The 16,899-nt window shown below is 35.0% G+C and overlaps 1 protein-coding gene across 10 annotated transcripts in view; it reads left to right on the plus strand.

Moving 5' to 3' along the window:
• Window positions 1–16,899, plus strand: part of LOC110463738 (tyrosine-protein phosphatase non-receptor type 4-like) — a 191,050-nt gene that overhangs the window by 94,372 nt on the left and 79,779 nt on the right. For all 10 annotated transcript variants that reach the window (XM_021518570.1, XM_021518566.1, XM_021518571.1 and 7 more), the window contains one exon: window positions 184–459. In XM_021518570.1, the coding sequence (XP_021374245.1) occupies window positions 184–459 (276 nt within the window). The remainder of the gene's footprint in view (window positions 1–183; window positions 460–16,899) is intronic.

Raw genomic sequence — 16,899 nt, forward strand, 5'->3', positions numbered from 1 at the left:
CATAGAATTAATTAGAATTTCTATTTATAGAATATCACCTCCAGGAGTGTGAAATTAACGATCATATAAGGAAACTGATAAGATGACAGGTGATTTTCTGTTTCAGAAAAGGAAGAACAAAAACCAAAAACTGGTAACTTCATTTAATATTTAAACCATAATTTGGATCCCTTTCTTGACTAGGTCGCCAAGTAAAAAGTTTGCTCGACGGACGGTAGGAGGACATACGACGAAAGTGATTATGGAAGAACGGAACTTTATAGATGGACATCGGAATATTCCTAAATCACAAACATTCTCTGGACTCAGTAGTGATGGTACACGGACAGTTTCTGCGGGTGGCAACCATTCCTTTAATAGATACGACAGTGTCAATAACCAGATGCGGGCAACATTACCGCACGACTACAAAGTCGGGCAGACAGTGCGTGGATCTTTGCATTCGGAAAAGTCAGACGAGTAAGTAACAAAGGTGGCAGTTATCTCCCCCTTTTTACAGTGATTTCGTAATGGTTATTGGTTATAGGGGATTATCTTGTTTAGCTGAATTTAACGATGGAATGAGATGACAGGTCAAGGTAAGTGACATTTAATTCTTTTAACCCTACAGGACCTACTGAGAGGAGATATGGTTCTTACCATAACGGGAACTGAGGAAACTTACACATTCTGATAGTATTTTTTTTTATATAAATTGAATTATTTTTTCGTCTTTGCCTGCTGTAAAGCCTCTTATCTCCCCTATACTGAGCCTGACTAAGTAAATTTTCAGCCGTTTTTCCATTTTGCTTCATAATTTATTAGTTTTAATCTCTTCTGTGAAATCTAAGTTATAGTTTATTTCAATTTAAAATATCTCCTTATCCAGGAAAGTTTCCATCCTCGCATGAATTAATTGAATATATTGTCAGCCATCATGGCTTTACATGTTTTGACATTCTAAACCTTTTCTAAAATTTCTAGAATTCCCACGCTGAAACCGCAATAATTCCACATGTTTAACTTGTCTTCCATCTTTCTTTTTCCTGAAAACAAGCCAGGGGAATTGTGGGTAGTGAGAAATGGGTTTATACTTAGAAAATAAAAGAACTCTCAATTCCTTTGTGAGTCAGAAGCAGCCTTTATGCACCAAATTGAGCAAGAGTGCTTCTGGGGGCGAGATTTCTGCTGACAGTAGGCAAAGACTTAGACATCACCCAGAAACCTTTTTTTCAGGTCTGTATCAGATTTTGCTGAATGAAGATGTAGCAGAATCATTTAAATTTAAAATAAGAAAGGTATTTGAAAGACTTCCTGTATGATGTTTCAGATACTTACAGAACCTAGATAAAGGTTTTTGTTTCAGCACTCATTGCATATTAGGGAGTTCATTTGATGTGTCAGTATTTTCCATAAAACTTATGTCACATTGTAAATCAAATGATATTGTAATTATAACTTTATTATACATTGTCAGGAATGAAATTTCACAGCATTGAAAACTGAAATATTAAAATAAAATCTAATTAGCTGGAAGTGATGAAGCTTCTAGAAGTATTATATCACGGGAGAAATGAGATTTTAATGTTAAATTTTCAATGAGGTTAAATCATGGTATCTCAACCAATATTCCACATTTGGTTGTGATAAAGTTGTGAACTGTATGATATGATTTGATGATATACAACATTTGATATATAGCACCCTATCTAGCTAACATAAGCCTTTAAAGTGTTTTACAGTACATAGATATACAATTAATACAATTAGCATTTACATTAATCAATACAATATTTTTGAGGAATTCGCAGGAGCTGCCTTATCAGGCGCTAACTACTAGTCCTATGCCACCTTGCTAATATCTCTCTATGTGTGTATGCCTGCGTGTGTGCTCGAGATGTAATGTGTTCTGTTTGAAATGGGATCGTGCTTCCAACGGCATCATGCCACATCACTTGAATGCTACAAAACAGATACTGCAACATCCACCTCAGATCAATTTATACGGAATCGAACCCCAGCCACCTGCGTGGAAGGCCGGAGTGTTAACCACTCGACCAATCCGCCGTATGAATGATGATGAATGTTGTGTGAGTGTGACATTAAAAAAACCACCATAACGTTACAATTTCATAGTCTACATCTAGTCATAGTTATGATTTTCATTATTTGGAAAAATGCAGTTGATATAATATTTTGGTTAACTTTAACAAGTCTTTTTTGAAAATTCATCTAGTATCACTTGTCTATTCAAACCCTGTATAAGAAGTAAAACCTAGAGTTTCAGCTAGTTTTGACATGATGCATCTACAAATGTACGTTAAAAATGATCCTGTATGATCAAAAACATCTCAATCGTAAACAAATGTTAGTACCAGTCATGTTCGGTTGGACAGATTTTTCTTTAAGTATTTGTTCGGTTGTTTATGGTTGAACTGCCCATTGGCACAGTAAGTTCAATTAGGGTTATTTTACAGTATACTTAATGATAATACAGTTTGCTATCAGGGGAGGCCTGCTGAGGTCAGAAAAGAAAGTAAGTGAACGAAAAAGGTATGAACCATTTTAAGTTCCTGTTGCACTGCTTTTGGTTTTTAGGGCATATTGGCTTTCAGTGAGCTCACAAGGAGACTCACTTTCGGTAAATGATCTATGGGAAATGCATGGTTATCAATTAAGTGTAGGCCATGGTTAAAATGTTGGTTGCCTGACCTTGATCAATTGTATAACTGTATCTCACTCGTAGGAGTAATTTCATCAAGGTATTGAATTTGTTTGTGGCCTTGTGGTTTGTTGGGACACACTTACAGTGTATTAATGGTTCACCAGTGTTAACGTTTTACGTAACATTAACGAGGTCTTGCCTGCTCCCTGGCCGTGTATACAAGCTGCGCGTTATCTACCGAGTCCTTGTGTAACCAGTTTACCAGGTTTCCACATTGTAAACACTTAAATGGTCGGCTCAGACGTAACCCCAGATAACACAACCATTATGGTCCCATTACCTGATTAGTTATCTCCCCCTGATCAAAGCTCTCGTTCATTGGAGGGATATATCTCCCACTTACGTCCGGAGTGGGTCAGCGAAAGATTGGGACAGGAAGCTGTTCACTGGTACGATGGCTTCGGACAAATAATGTGTCTTATCAAATAAATTTCTGACCCTAGCATGAAAATTAGGATGTATACAGAGAGGTTGAATGTTGAGTTATTGAAGGAAGTGTGAAACCTGGTAGGAGTTTTTAATTGATATTTTGTAATATATTAGAAAAATATAATTGGCTGTCCATTATCCATAGTTGGGGGAGAGTATGGTGGAGGAGGAGGGGAAGGGTTATGCTAAGTAAAGATCATTCCCTTCAAAAATTGTTTAAGTTTGATACATCCCTACATTTGAAAAAAAAAAAAAATTGAGGAAAAGAACAGAAAAATCCTGAACTTTCATTATAAATAACATTTAATATCACAACACCTGTCTCTCAATTCCCCCTCTAATATTAGAGTTTCATATTGTGGCATTTGTGAAGATCATGTAGGCCTTTAAAAGCATAGCGTATAATTAGATATATACATCATGGACTGCACACTATTTATCAATACACAATAAATAGATACCCATACAGTGCATAAACTGTAACAAGTCATTATCTTTTATACAAATATTTATCTATTCTAAAAGTTATGCATGGACTAAAATGATACTTCTATTATAACAAGTATTTGTTGTGTGCAGGAGGATGTTGGTAGCGGTGGGGAGATTACCAGGCCTCGTGTCTGTTGCTAATACGAGGCCTGTCTGTTGCTAACACACCGGTATATACAGCTAATGTTTGTCTCCATTGTTAATTCATTGTCATCCAGCCAAGAATTGGATTCAGTTTAATTAGGCTTACTAAGGTCATTTTGGCGGGTATTTCACTTTTGATTGTCTGAACATGTGTTGCATACAATCCTTCTATGCATATAGCTTACCAACTAAGTTGCAAGACAAAGGGAGAGTGATTTTTTATAAACCTTTGTTCAAATAGCATAAAATGTCTTTGTAAAGCCTTAATTTTATCAATTAAAGACATGAAATACTTTCTGTTTTGATTAATGATATTCAATTAAATTTTGCTGTTAAATGATTCAGAAATAGTTCTTACTGATAAATGATTTTTAAATAATTATTCATGAGTTTTGTTGATGTTTTCTGAAGCATCACTATGACTTCTTTTTCAATTATTCCATTGTTCCAAACTTTTCGATGTTTCAAATATAAAACAAATTGAATTCAATATACAATGTGATGAATCGGTGGCTGCAAATCTGAGGTGGGAGTTGAACAGGTGAGATTATGATATTACAATTAGTGTACTGGAATAAGGTGTGGAAATCCTGTACCAGGTCCGGCATTGTCGTCGTATTGTCCCGCGTCATTAGACCACGACTTCATTATACACTGCCATGTAACGGTTTCTGTGGAGTGTGTAACAGGTTCATTACTAGCTGTTATTAGGTACACACTACCTATAGGCCACCGAATTGATTCCATGATCTTTCATAGAGAATTCCTACATTGTATGTGATTGAAATAAATCAGAGTTGGGACCTGTTTTGTGATATCAAACTATTCTGTCTACACAGAAAAACCTGTATTGTGAAATCACTTTAATTACAGGTGTGCCAGTTTGATATGACCTCTCCTTGAAAGACCACATCTACAGAACAGAACACACTGTCGATTGGGTTAAAAACTTTCATTACTGTAGTGTCTGTTTAGAATGACCTCTCCTTAAAGAATAAGCCTTCCTTAAAACCCTTTTTTGAAGGACAAACACTTTTTTCATCATTACAATAAAACTTGTCCTGAGAAACAATCCTCTTTTGCCAGTTATGTACAATATGTTTTGAGAGTATGTCTTTCAGTACTGTAGAATTTCACTTGAGAGATTAGCCCTTCTTTCAATACAGTATTATCTATTTTGAGGGAAATTAGCAATCGTAGATTTTGACTCGCCATTTTGTCAACACAGTAGAATCAGTATTAATCAGTTTTGCAAGTAAACCGGTCTCTAGAGATTGGCCCTTCTGATTGCGTACATAAATTGGACTTTATTTTACTACAATTATGAAACAAGATTTATCAACTACTTATATTAATCACTCTTGTTGACCTAGATAGAGGCAATAGACGGAGGAAACCAGAATGCCTGTAGAAAACCCATGTTGTAAGGCAGGTGACCCGGTACCTTTTCTTGTTTGATCTGGGAATCAAACCACATCCCTCTTGGTCCAACCGACCATTTCATCATGAACATCAGTTCAGCTTGGCTCAGTGATTTCCTGCCCTGATCTTGTAATCAGATCTTGTAATCAGATCCTGTGACATTACAATGCATTCATTGTATAACAATAAAAACATGATAACATTGCCTTTATAAGAGGTGGGAGGCAGATTTCTAATACATTAACGTATAGTTCTCTAGGTAACACTGGCTAGCTATTATGATCAGAGTGACCCAGATTTTGCTTTTATTGTTTCCTTTTGTGGGTCAAACTTTTTATCAAAGTGTGTATTTCTATTCTTTTATATGATTATGTTGGTCGAGTGGGGCAGTGGATAACACACTTGCCTTTCACCAAGGCGGCCAGAGTTTGATTCCCCTTTTGAACATGTAATACTAAGTTACCAATTGAAAGTGGTAGGTGGTTCAATATACCACGTCCAAATAGATTATGTAGTTTATGTTATTTAAGAGAAATTGGCGCCGAATTTCATTATCTGTTTACATGTACACATCAACCAATTCTCAATAGTAAGCGAAAACATATGTCCAGATATTATTATGAAAGACCAAACACATTTAAATATCATACATTATTCAATTATGTAACACAACATGAATTGACATCATTGGCTAAATTTATTACCAATATTAATGACATAATTAATTTACAATACTAATGTCCATCCTGTTCCACCATGTATTATTGTCACCCATTTGTATATATGTATTCTCTACACTGTATTGTTTATGAGAATAAAACAATAGTCATTGTCATTGACGTGAAAAGATATTGGATCACCTGCCTCCCACTTTTAAACCCTCCACACGCTGACAACCGGGCCAACAAAAGTGATTAATATAAGTTGTAATAACTTGTTTTATTATTGTTGTAAAATAGCCAAAGTTTAAATATACTACTTTTCTACCTTCGTAAAAAAAAAAAAGATTAACAATTTTCCATAAACGTATTTCAATAATGTTCTCAGTCACTGCAAAAAACAGTATGTATAATAGTCTGAAGTCCATGCTAAAACAACAATTAATGTCCCCAACCGAAGGGATTAAAGGATAGTATAGATCACTGTTCAATGAACACTGATCACAAGGCTATGAAGCACTTACACGCTATTTTGCTAAACATGGTAACCGTATCATAACTTGACATTAAAAAGTAACATGTGTTTGGCAGTTTTTTAAATCCATCCTTCTGTCTCTGAAGTGTTGCCTTTCCCAGGCCTTTGTGAAAAGGTGGGTACAATTTGAGAAAAGTTTGCATAAGGATTTCCGTGAAGTATTTCAATGGTTGTTCCAACTTTTTTTGTCATGGTTTTTGTCGTGTGATTGAGGAAATACTTCTGCCACCCAAGTGATATCCTGCGACAAATCGTCGAGGTGGGGGTCATACCACGATCAAATTGTGACGATATTTGGGCAAATATTTAAACAAAGTATTTACCGAGATTTTTGAATGTGGCATTATAGAATTTCTTTGTAACTCAAATAGAATGGGGAGATGTGAGACTTTGGTTCAGATATCATGTGAGACTTTGGTTCAGATATCATATGGGTAATGAGTGTTGATGTTAATATACATAGTCATAGCAATTTAAACATTTCCAGAGCTGTAAGTGTTTTCAGTGAAAGAAGTAGTGAAGATCTGTTAAATGAAATGTAAGCCTATCCATGAAGTTATAATACTTAATAATCTAGCAGACAGAAAGAAATACAGGATTGTTTTTAAATCTAATGTAAAGCATATGATTCAATTTAAAATTCAGCTTAAATCCAAGATTGCTGTTTGTATGTTGTTTTGTTATTCCCCATGAAATGACTTATATAACTTTAAAAGCCATATAAAGTTTTAACTTCATTTGATATCCCTAAGACCAATATATTTTCCAGTTGATTCTGTTTCTACAATGATTTTTTGCACTTTAAACCTCCTGGGGCTTGTAAAATGTATAATACAGTAAATGGCTGATCAGGTGTTATCCCTCCGTTGGTATATTTATAGGTTAAGGGTCATTCACTGACCGTATTCAGGGTCAAATAAGGGATTTTTAGTGATGCCCCCCCCCCCCCCCCCCCCCCCTGCTGGTTGATTCTATCATTGATAATCTCCCCTTGGTATTCATTAGGGCAGCCCAATGTCCATATCTAAACGGCTCTGCTGCTATCCTATTAAAAAATGTCAAATTGAGTGTGGCAAGTATTTAATTGGATAAATAATCCTATTGTTGTTTTTCATGTTTCCCTGTGATAAGAAAAGATTTTCTAAAAGATAAATTTTGTATTGGATAAACAACAACAATGAAATGGATGTTTAATTTATAAATTAAAGGAAAAATTATATGTTGTAAAACAATTGTATTTCCTATATAAAGTACAATGTACATGCATATACGAAGGGGTAGATAATTCCTTGAAGTTTGAATTTCTTCTTTCAAAATTGTTTTGCTATCCTATTCGGTCAAAGTTAAAAGCATAATTTGAGGTGCCAATTTGGGTCCATGTTTATAATTAGTTTTAGAAATTTTATGAAAGATCAAAAGAAAAAATGTACCTGAAGAATTTTAATTGTCTTTGCTCTGGTTAGTGTAAGGTATTCCTTGGTGCTATATTTACCCTGTTAAACAGAGAAAATTGTGAACTATCTCAATTATAAGCTTAATGGGAAAACTGGTAGCCAATTCTCATTTGCCTGTGATGAAAAGTGGTATAGAAACTCACAGTAGCCCAAACCTTAAGTAGGTAGCAAATGATCATTATCTTCAACTTAAAAATATATTCAAAGTTAATATTTTTTTGTAATATAATGGAATTTTATTGAATAGGCAAGAATTGTTTCTAAATGATAGCGAGCACATTAGAATACTGAAACTTTGGGGGAAGGATTTTGGGGGAGTAGACTGGAGATTTATTGGGATCAATGTGGTAAATATTTCAAAGAATTACTTACATATTTGTATAGCCTGATTGTTAATTAAATGTAGATTTATATAGCAGAGTAGGGCTGTAAATAGTTCTTTATCTCTATGCTAATCAACCGATAGCATGGTAAATAACCCATACAAGGCTCCCGGTTCACCCACTCACAGTAATTAAAGGCTTGATAACGAAGTAATGGCTATATATCTCAATTCATATGTAAAAATAAAAATCTCATTTAACTTCTAGCTCATGCATGCAAATTGTGCAAACTTTTATTGCTTTTCAAGATTTTCTGTTGTGCTATGAGTTACTGATATATAGTTTCACTGTGTCGCTTTCTAATTGGTAAAATGGTAAGATCAATCATCTGATGGCCTTGGTTTTGGAACGAAACTCATCTGTGTGTTTTGGAGTTTTACTTTATTTTTGTGCAGTGTTTAAGATGAATATAAAAAAAAGATTACTGTATAAAAGAAACTTTTTGTTGTTTTGGCCATAATTGGACCAAATATGTAGCACAAATAGGTTTAAATTAACAATGTCTATATGAGGCAGAATCCATTTAATGTTAATGCTTTTGCTCATGCAAATTTCTTCAAGACCTAGTTTGTTTATGATATACATTTTGCACAAAGGCGTTTTTCGATAGCTTTTCCCCAGTCTTCTGTAAGGTGCATACCAGCAGTAATTTGTGACTTTCTGTGCTGCCTGTACTTTTATGAGTTGGCTTTGTTTTTGCTCGGGTAAGTCTTGTACAGGTGTCGCCCGTTTTAGATTTACAATAGTTGCCCATTGTTTGTAGTTAACACAGTACCAGGTGAATTTGTGTTTTAAAAAAAAACATATCAATGACAAAAAATCAATGTCTATTTCAGGTGTGTTAACAAAGAAAATTTAAAGTACGAAAATTATTTTCGGTTCATAAATTTTAAGTAGTGGAAAGAGTTTTAATTAAAATGTTTTTGAACCCAACAAAAAACACTAGAGCTATTCATACTTTGATACCTTAACAAAAAGTTATGTTCTTTTTGTCATAGTATGGTTTAAATTTTGACAAAGAAATTAGACCCTATCCCCCACCCCCCTAAGTTCTAATTAAGAAATTTCCTGTCTAACGCAGAAGGTATATGGCAAGGTTTATTAACAAATAACTATGACAGATTGTTTGTGTTGTAGAGTGATCAACAACAGAACTAAAAAATACAATGATATGTTCAGTCTAGTAACAATACATTAAAGTATTAATAGATCACGGAAGTTCTTTCCTTCAGAACTTTAAACTAAAGTGTTGAAAAGTTCCCCACTTCTGCAGTATATATCACAGAAATGATTGGTTAAACAGATCTGGGAGATGATTGGTTGATGATTGGTTGGCACAAATATGAAAGATGATTGGTGGAAACAAAGCTGAAAGATGATTGGTTGGAATAGATCTTATTGATGATTGGTTGGAGCAGAGTTGTGAGATAATTTTATAACATTGAGTAGCAATGATGGTGACATCAGTTTGTTCTTCAGTATGAAAGTTTTACATAGACCAACTTATCAGTCACTTCTAGTCCCCTTCGGATACACTTTAACTCATTCACTCCTGAGGACACATTATGAAATTTCAAGGGAGAATTAACTTCAGTTAAGGTACGAAAGTAAAATTGTATTAAGATGAATCTGTTCTTTCAGAATCATCATCCTACATACACACTGATTTACCTGTACTCGTTAGGACCCTGACCTCTTTAACACACCTGTACAGTAGGGCCTAGTTACACCTGCTGGAGGCTACAACTGACACTAACATCCATGCTACATGCAACCCAGCGTTTAATTCCTGTGCTCCGTCTGGACACAGGCACTCTTTGTTTAACCGGTCAAGGCTTGGCATGTATCAGATACCCTTACACTTGTGAACCAGTTCTCTGGGTTACCTAGAAGCTCAAACCTTCCTTTACTGATAATTTCCCAAACTTCTCCTATAGCTGCCTGCATCTAATTACCCGAAGATGTATTGTTCTATTGCCCCCTGCCTCTAGTACCTCCTGGCTTATGGTTACCAAAACTTTTCTACCCTTGACCTTTGTGACCTAATCCAAGGTCAGCCAGTATGATAATTATGTGACATCTTAAAGAGATTATGTGTTTAAGTACAAATGTTCATATTCCATAGCTGCATACTAAGTAAGGATGCGGACTAGTCATTCAAAATGACAAAAGTTTTAAGATATGGACCCATATATAAACACTAGCCGGATACAATACTGTCAGTGGGGTTGTAAAACGTAGATAAAGGCTTGATATGTGTTAAATCAGATAAGGACAAGGCAACTACTATCGGTGGTTGAGGTTCGGTAACCTGTATTTAGAATATATTTGGTTACCCATTGTTTCACAAATTTCAGTAACAAGTTAGTTCTAGTACCATGGTTACCTGTGATTTGGTTGCCTTAGTTTCAGTGCCATGGTTACCTGTGGTTTGGTTATTTTAGTTTCAGTGCCATGGTTACCTGTGGTTTGGTTGCCTTAGTTTCAGTACCATGGTTACCTGTGATTTAGTTATTTTAGTTTCAGTACCATGGTTACCTGTGATTTAGTTATTTTAGTTTCAGTCCCATGGTTACCTGTGGTTTGGTTATCTTAGTTTCAGTGCCATGGTTACCTGTGGTTTGGTTATCGTAGTTTCAGTACTATGGTTACCTGTGATATAGTAATCTTAGTTTCAGTAACATGGTTACCTATGATTTAGTTATTTTAGTTTCAGTACCATGGTTACCTGTGGTTTGGTTATCATAGTTGCAGTACCATGGTTACCTGTGATTAAGTTATCTTAGTTTCAGTACCATGGTTACTTGTGGTTTGGTTATCTAAGTTTCGGTAACTTGGTTACCTGTGGTTGGTTACCTTAGTTCGGTAACTTGGTTACCTGTGGTTGGTTTTCTCAGTTTCAGTACTATGGTTACCTTTGGTTGGTTATCTTAGTTTCGGTAACTTGGTTACCTTAGTTTCGGTAACTTGGTTACCTGTGGTTTGTTACCTTAGTTTCGATAACTTGGTTACCTATGGTTGGTTTTCTTGGTTTCAGTACTATGGCTACAGGGGATGATGAAGTTGGTACCCTACAGAGACCAGTATGTACAGACCTGTTGGCATGTCTCTGATTAATAGGCTTTACACATATAAAATATTAACTGTGCACCTTCTTTATAGACCTACGCCTCTGTAATCAGCATTACTGCAGGGAATTACGGAGTACTTGACGAGGAATTAGCGTCTTTAGTGGACTCTTTGTGACCAGGTTGGTAAATTACTGCGGATTATTCACAGAAACATATTTTAAGACACTTTTCATACCCACAGAGTTATCCTGTATAGAGCTGACAAGTGTCACGGATTAGTAGAATATTGTAATGTTACTGGTGATTTATAATCTCACCTCCTCTGAGATTTATTTATATACTCAATAAACTTGGAAACAAAAGATGTATTTCATGCATATATGTATAAACCTTGAAGTGAAATAAAAAGATATTAACTGCCAGGCAAAAAAACCCCAAAAAAAACCGCGGTAATTTATAACCTTAGACAGTATGGAATACACTCCTCACACTTTCCCTACCCGACAACTTGACAGTATTTTACAGAAAAGCTCTACTGCTGTTACCGCTACAAAACATAATTTGACTGTTATTTAGCAAGCAGAATTTTTAATCAGTCGAACTATAAAAGAGACATACCCAAATATTATGCAAATTCTTCTTAATCACTTGTATCACCTTTTTACGTTGAAGTTAAAATTATTCTTTTTTATTTAAAGATTTCAAAAGAATGACTTATACTTGACAAAGATGTAGGTTAAAAATGTGCTAATAGAAATGTTCTTTAAAACTCCATATCCTTGAATGGTAGGCTATATTAAAATCATGAAAATTGATTAAATTCATGCAAATCTTATTTGATTAATTCAGAAAATGTTCTGATTTGACAATTTTCTGTTTGATGATATTGGTAAGATCTGCTATGTTGATTAACATATTGAAGCATTAAAAAGTCATTTATCAATATGTCAGGTGTGACTGGTAATAATTGATTTCTTCATTAATTACTGAAATATCAGTTCCCTATTGTATAGGGTTTCATTAGCTTGATAACTTGATCAATCCAATTTGAATTTGAACTTTTCCAAAAATCTGTTTTAAGTTGAGTATTTCAATGTTCCTTATTTTGATGGTGAGTATTTTGAAGTGCAGTTTTGTAGATATTTTGTTTTTAGTTTTGAAAATTCTAGAAAATCTGAGATTCAAAACCGATTTTGGGGTTACCTTAAGCTGTATATCAGTTGCTAAGGTCAGGGATAGATTAAATAGGGTGAAGGGTGATAAGCTGGACTGAAGTAAGATGTCAGGGGACTTTTGACAAGATACGACAAAGATGATTTCTGTTACGGTGAACATCCTTGTATGTTGCTATGGCTTACTGTACAATCTATAATAGAATTAAGGAAAAAAAAATGGAAATTAAGGAATGTATCTGTCAAAGAGTTATTATGATAAAAGCAAATCTAATATAACAAATAAAATCACATTAAAAATTTGCGTCTTATTACATTCAAAATAATGCACACATTTTTTATTTTTTTTTAAATAAATTTAATAAATAAAATGGTCATGTTAGTCTATGTAGTTGTTTGACATCTCTGTGAAAATAGAATTTTTAGATATATTTAGGCCAGCAGTTCATGGGAAAATAATTTGTTAACTGTTTTCCCCTTTTTGAAAAAAAAATTTGAATACAAAAATGTTTTAGCAGAATTTTGATTCAAATGCATAAGAATATATGTGTGCGGTTTGTCTACTTGTGGAGAATAATCTAAAATTATTCCTTACCCCCAACCCCCTCTGTGAATACTCAACTTGAAGATGAAGTTCTGTAGTTCTGAGATGGACTCGTTATAAAATGGACATCCAAAATGTTGACACTTTACCGTACAGGTGGAGCATCATGACAGGGGAGTTGATCGTGGAATATTGAGACAGCATTAAGATAATTAAGTGTCCTACTATCAGTGGCAGGGGTGTCCTGTTAGCATAAAGACAAGGCAGTTATGAATTCAAAAAACCTACCCTGAATCGAGTCAATGGAAAGAAACCCGAACCGGAGCCAATGGTGTGAAGTTAGGGACACTGAATTTGAATTTTAAGTAGATATATGTCCATAATGATCTGTACTTAATTCAACAGTAGTTCATTTTAGATCGTATCTTGTTTAATATAGGATGGGTCTTTCAAACTGTATTCTAATAGCAGAATTATTTTTACAAGTATTTTGTACTAGGATTCTGTGGAGAAGGTACCCGCTGGGCTTCGTATATATACGCAATTCGGGCAGATTTAAAGTTTAAACAAATTATTATGTCGCAGGAAGACCTCTGAAGGTTAAATGTTTATATGCATGATAAATTATATTAAATGGATATTCGTGTATCTTTCCACATTTTACCTGTCATTTGTGTCATAACTCTCATTTAACGCTATCTGTTAAGTGAAAATTACCTGATTTTTGTGATGTACCTTTCAAATGTGTCATTAAGTACAAACATCATTCATAAAAGCTCTTTCATTAGTTGGGAACTCTTTTGAGAAGGAGGCATATAAATACTGTGAGGTAGATGGCTACTTAAAGGGTGGACTCCCAGTGATAACTCAGTTTTGGCCCAGTGATTTATGACTGTTGGTAACTTGTTACTTTGTGTAAATGTTTCTCCTATATATCTTTTATTGAGAGGTCAATATATTATTCTCGTTCATACATTCTGGAGGTACATTAAGGTACACGCTGAATGTTACAACTTTACAGCCCTTAAACACTTCTGGTATAATAAATATAGTACACCTAAAATTCTGTTTGTGGGATGAGTGTCATTTGAAAGTAAACTTGAGTCACATTAACTTACCTCATAGATTTGATAACTTACATCATAAATTCGATAAGTTGTATCAAAAATCATTTCTGAGTGATTGAATCAGAAGACTTTATTTAAGTTTGAAGCTTAAATCTTAGGGTTGATTGAAAGGGCATTTTTTGGAAAATGTCACAAAAGAAGGCACTGTAGTTTAGTGGTAGGACGCCGGACTTGTGACCAAAGGGTTGTGGGTTCGAGTCACGGCACGGCACAGCACTGTGTTGTATCTTTGAGCAAGATACTTTACTCAGCTGTAAATGAATACCTTTTTTTAGGTCACCTGAGCTTTAGCTCAAGTGACCTATTGCTATCCGTTTTCGTCCGTCGTCGTCCGTCGTCCGTCGTCCGTTAACATTTTACATTTCAAACTTAAAGTCAAGTTCTGCTGGGCCGATTGAACTGAAAGTTGGTAGGAATGATCGCCTCATGGTCCTGACAAAGTGTTGTTATTTTTTGGGTCGATCAGAAATCCAATATGGCCACCACGGCCGCCATTTTGAAAACCTATTTCAAACTTAAAGTCAAGTTCTGCTGGACCGATTGAACTTAAAGTTTGTAGGAATGATCGACTCATGGTCCTGACAAAGTGTTGTTATTTTTCAGGTCAATCATAAATCCAATATGGCCGCCACGGCCACCATTTTGAAAACATATTTCAAACTTAAAGTCAAGTTCTGCTAGGCCGATTGAACTGAAACTTTGTAGGAATGATTGACTCATGGTCCTGACAAAGTGTTGTTATTTTTCAGGTCGATCAGAAATCCAATATGGCCACCACAGCTGCCATTTTGGTAAACTATTTCAAACTTAAAGTAAAGATCTACTTGGCCGATTGAACTGAAACTTTGTAGGAATGATCGAATCATGGTCCTGACAAAGTGTTGTTATTTTTCGGGTCAATCAGAAATACAATTTGGCTGCCATGGCCGCTATTTTGCTACTAAGTTCTAATAGGCCGATCTCACTTAAAATTGGTCTAGGAATGATCAGCTCATGGTCCTGACAAAGTTAAGTTAACATTATACTATTTTTTACTCAAATTGGTACATATTTCAACAACAAAAATAAATACTATAGACTCAGGTGACCGTTAAGGCCCATGGCTGTATGCTCCCAAGGGAGTTGAGAAAGATATTGGCTGGTTGCAAAGGCCCTATAACCATGGATAATAATTTGTGAACTGCTTTGGGACGACCTACGCAATAGGTTGTTTATAATGTGGTATATAAGAACCTCAAATCATTATTGGTATAATAAGGGGGAGACAACTGTATAAAACACTTACACAAGTTCTAACAATTCATATCTCAATCAAACCTAGTTTAAAAAATGGCAGGAGGAACAGAAATATTTATGCTATTGAGTACAAAGTATATAAAAAAAAGTTGGCAAATGGTAGAGGGTTGCATTTAGGGCTTGTTTGAAGTGATTTCTTTTAGAAAATGTCATCTACAAATGAAACAAACACTTAACAGATGTTACAACAATTCATGTGCATCTAGGTCAACAATAATGGTGGGATGCACAGAAATATTTAACTGAGTGAGTACGAAGATAAAAGTAATATGTCAAAGTAGAGATATGGATATGATTCCATGACGATCCTTCCTGTCAGTACCTGTCTGACAGGTGCCATTGGACCAATGATTGGTGCGGCTAGGTGTAATAAACTGTGTGAATGCCTTACCTGTGTTTATGTAGAGAAGGTGATGGATTAGCCAATCACATGGCCATATACAATATAGTTTATTGATTCTGGCTGATATACGAGCTGTCATTGTGTACAACCCCCCCTCTGTTGACAATACCAAACTGTCTTCTCCGCACAAACGACTTTCAGTACGTGATTGAATTATGTTTTTGATATGTCGTTTATTTGTTTTCTCTAAATGTTTAGCCTGATTTCACCTGAAAGGGTACAATGACAGTTATATAAATGAAGAAGACTTTTGTAATTCGCTTTGCACCTCTTTTGCACTGTCTATTGTCTGACTGAACAGAATGTATTATTAAAATTTGTACGATCTATTTATAGAGAATGATGGATGAGTGGTAGGTATAGCCATTGGCTGAAGTCATGGAGACAACTGAATAAAAATTATTCCATTCTGAAGAAAATATATTGCTGTATTAATAAACATCAAATGCTGAGAGTTTATTCTAGCTTCACACAATTATCAATATTCATTTCACAGATATAAAAATTTATAGATTTTTAATAAATCAAAACCTTAATTGTGATACTAGTGAAAAATTGTACGTGAAATTCATAAAAGGTTTAGAACTATACATGGTGATTTGAAAAAAGATTATTGTGTGATTTGACAAATGTGTTCCGTGGTTATGGAAAATGTGTAATGAATTTGTCATGGCGGCCCATAGATACTGGGTTGTCAGGCAGCCGAAAAATGTGAGGACACCTTTGAGTCTGTTTGTAGGCCATTTAACATGTACGATTGTGTTGTGGCGTACCTACACGGAGATAAGATGAACAAACTTCAGTATTACCCCCGCCCCTTCCTCCTCCAAGTTTGTTCTACCCCCGAAAAAACTGAAAGTATACCAAATCATCTATATGAAAATTCAACTAAACACCTACTTAATGATAGCAGTTTTTCCTTTACAATTTTTAGGTCACCTGAGCTTTAGCTCAAGTGACCTATTGCTATCCGTTTTCGTCCGTCGTCGTCCGTCGTCCGTCGTCCGTTAACATTTTACATTTCAAACTTAAAGTCAAGTTCTGCTGGGCCGATTGAACTGAAAGTT

The sequence above is a fragment of the Mizuhopecten yessoensis genome, unplaced genomic scaffold (assembly GCF_002113885.1).
Source record: "Mizuhopecten yessoensis strain PY_sf001 unplaced genomic scaffold, ASM211388v2 scaffold10921, whole genome shotgun sequence".
In the NCBI taxonomy this organism is placed as follows: domain Eukaryota; kingdom Metazoa; phylum Mollusca; class Bivalvia; order Pectinida; family Pectinidae; genus Mizuhopecten; species Mizuhopecten yessoensis.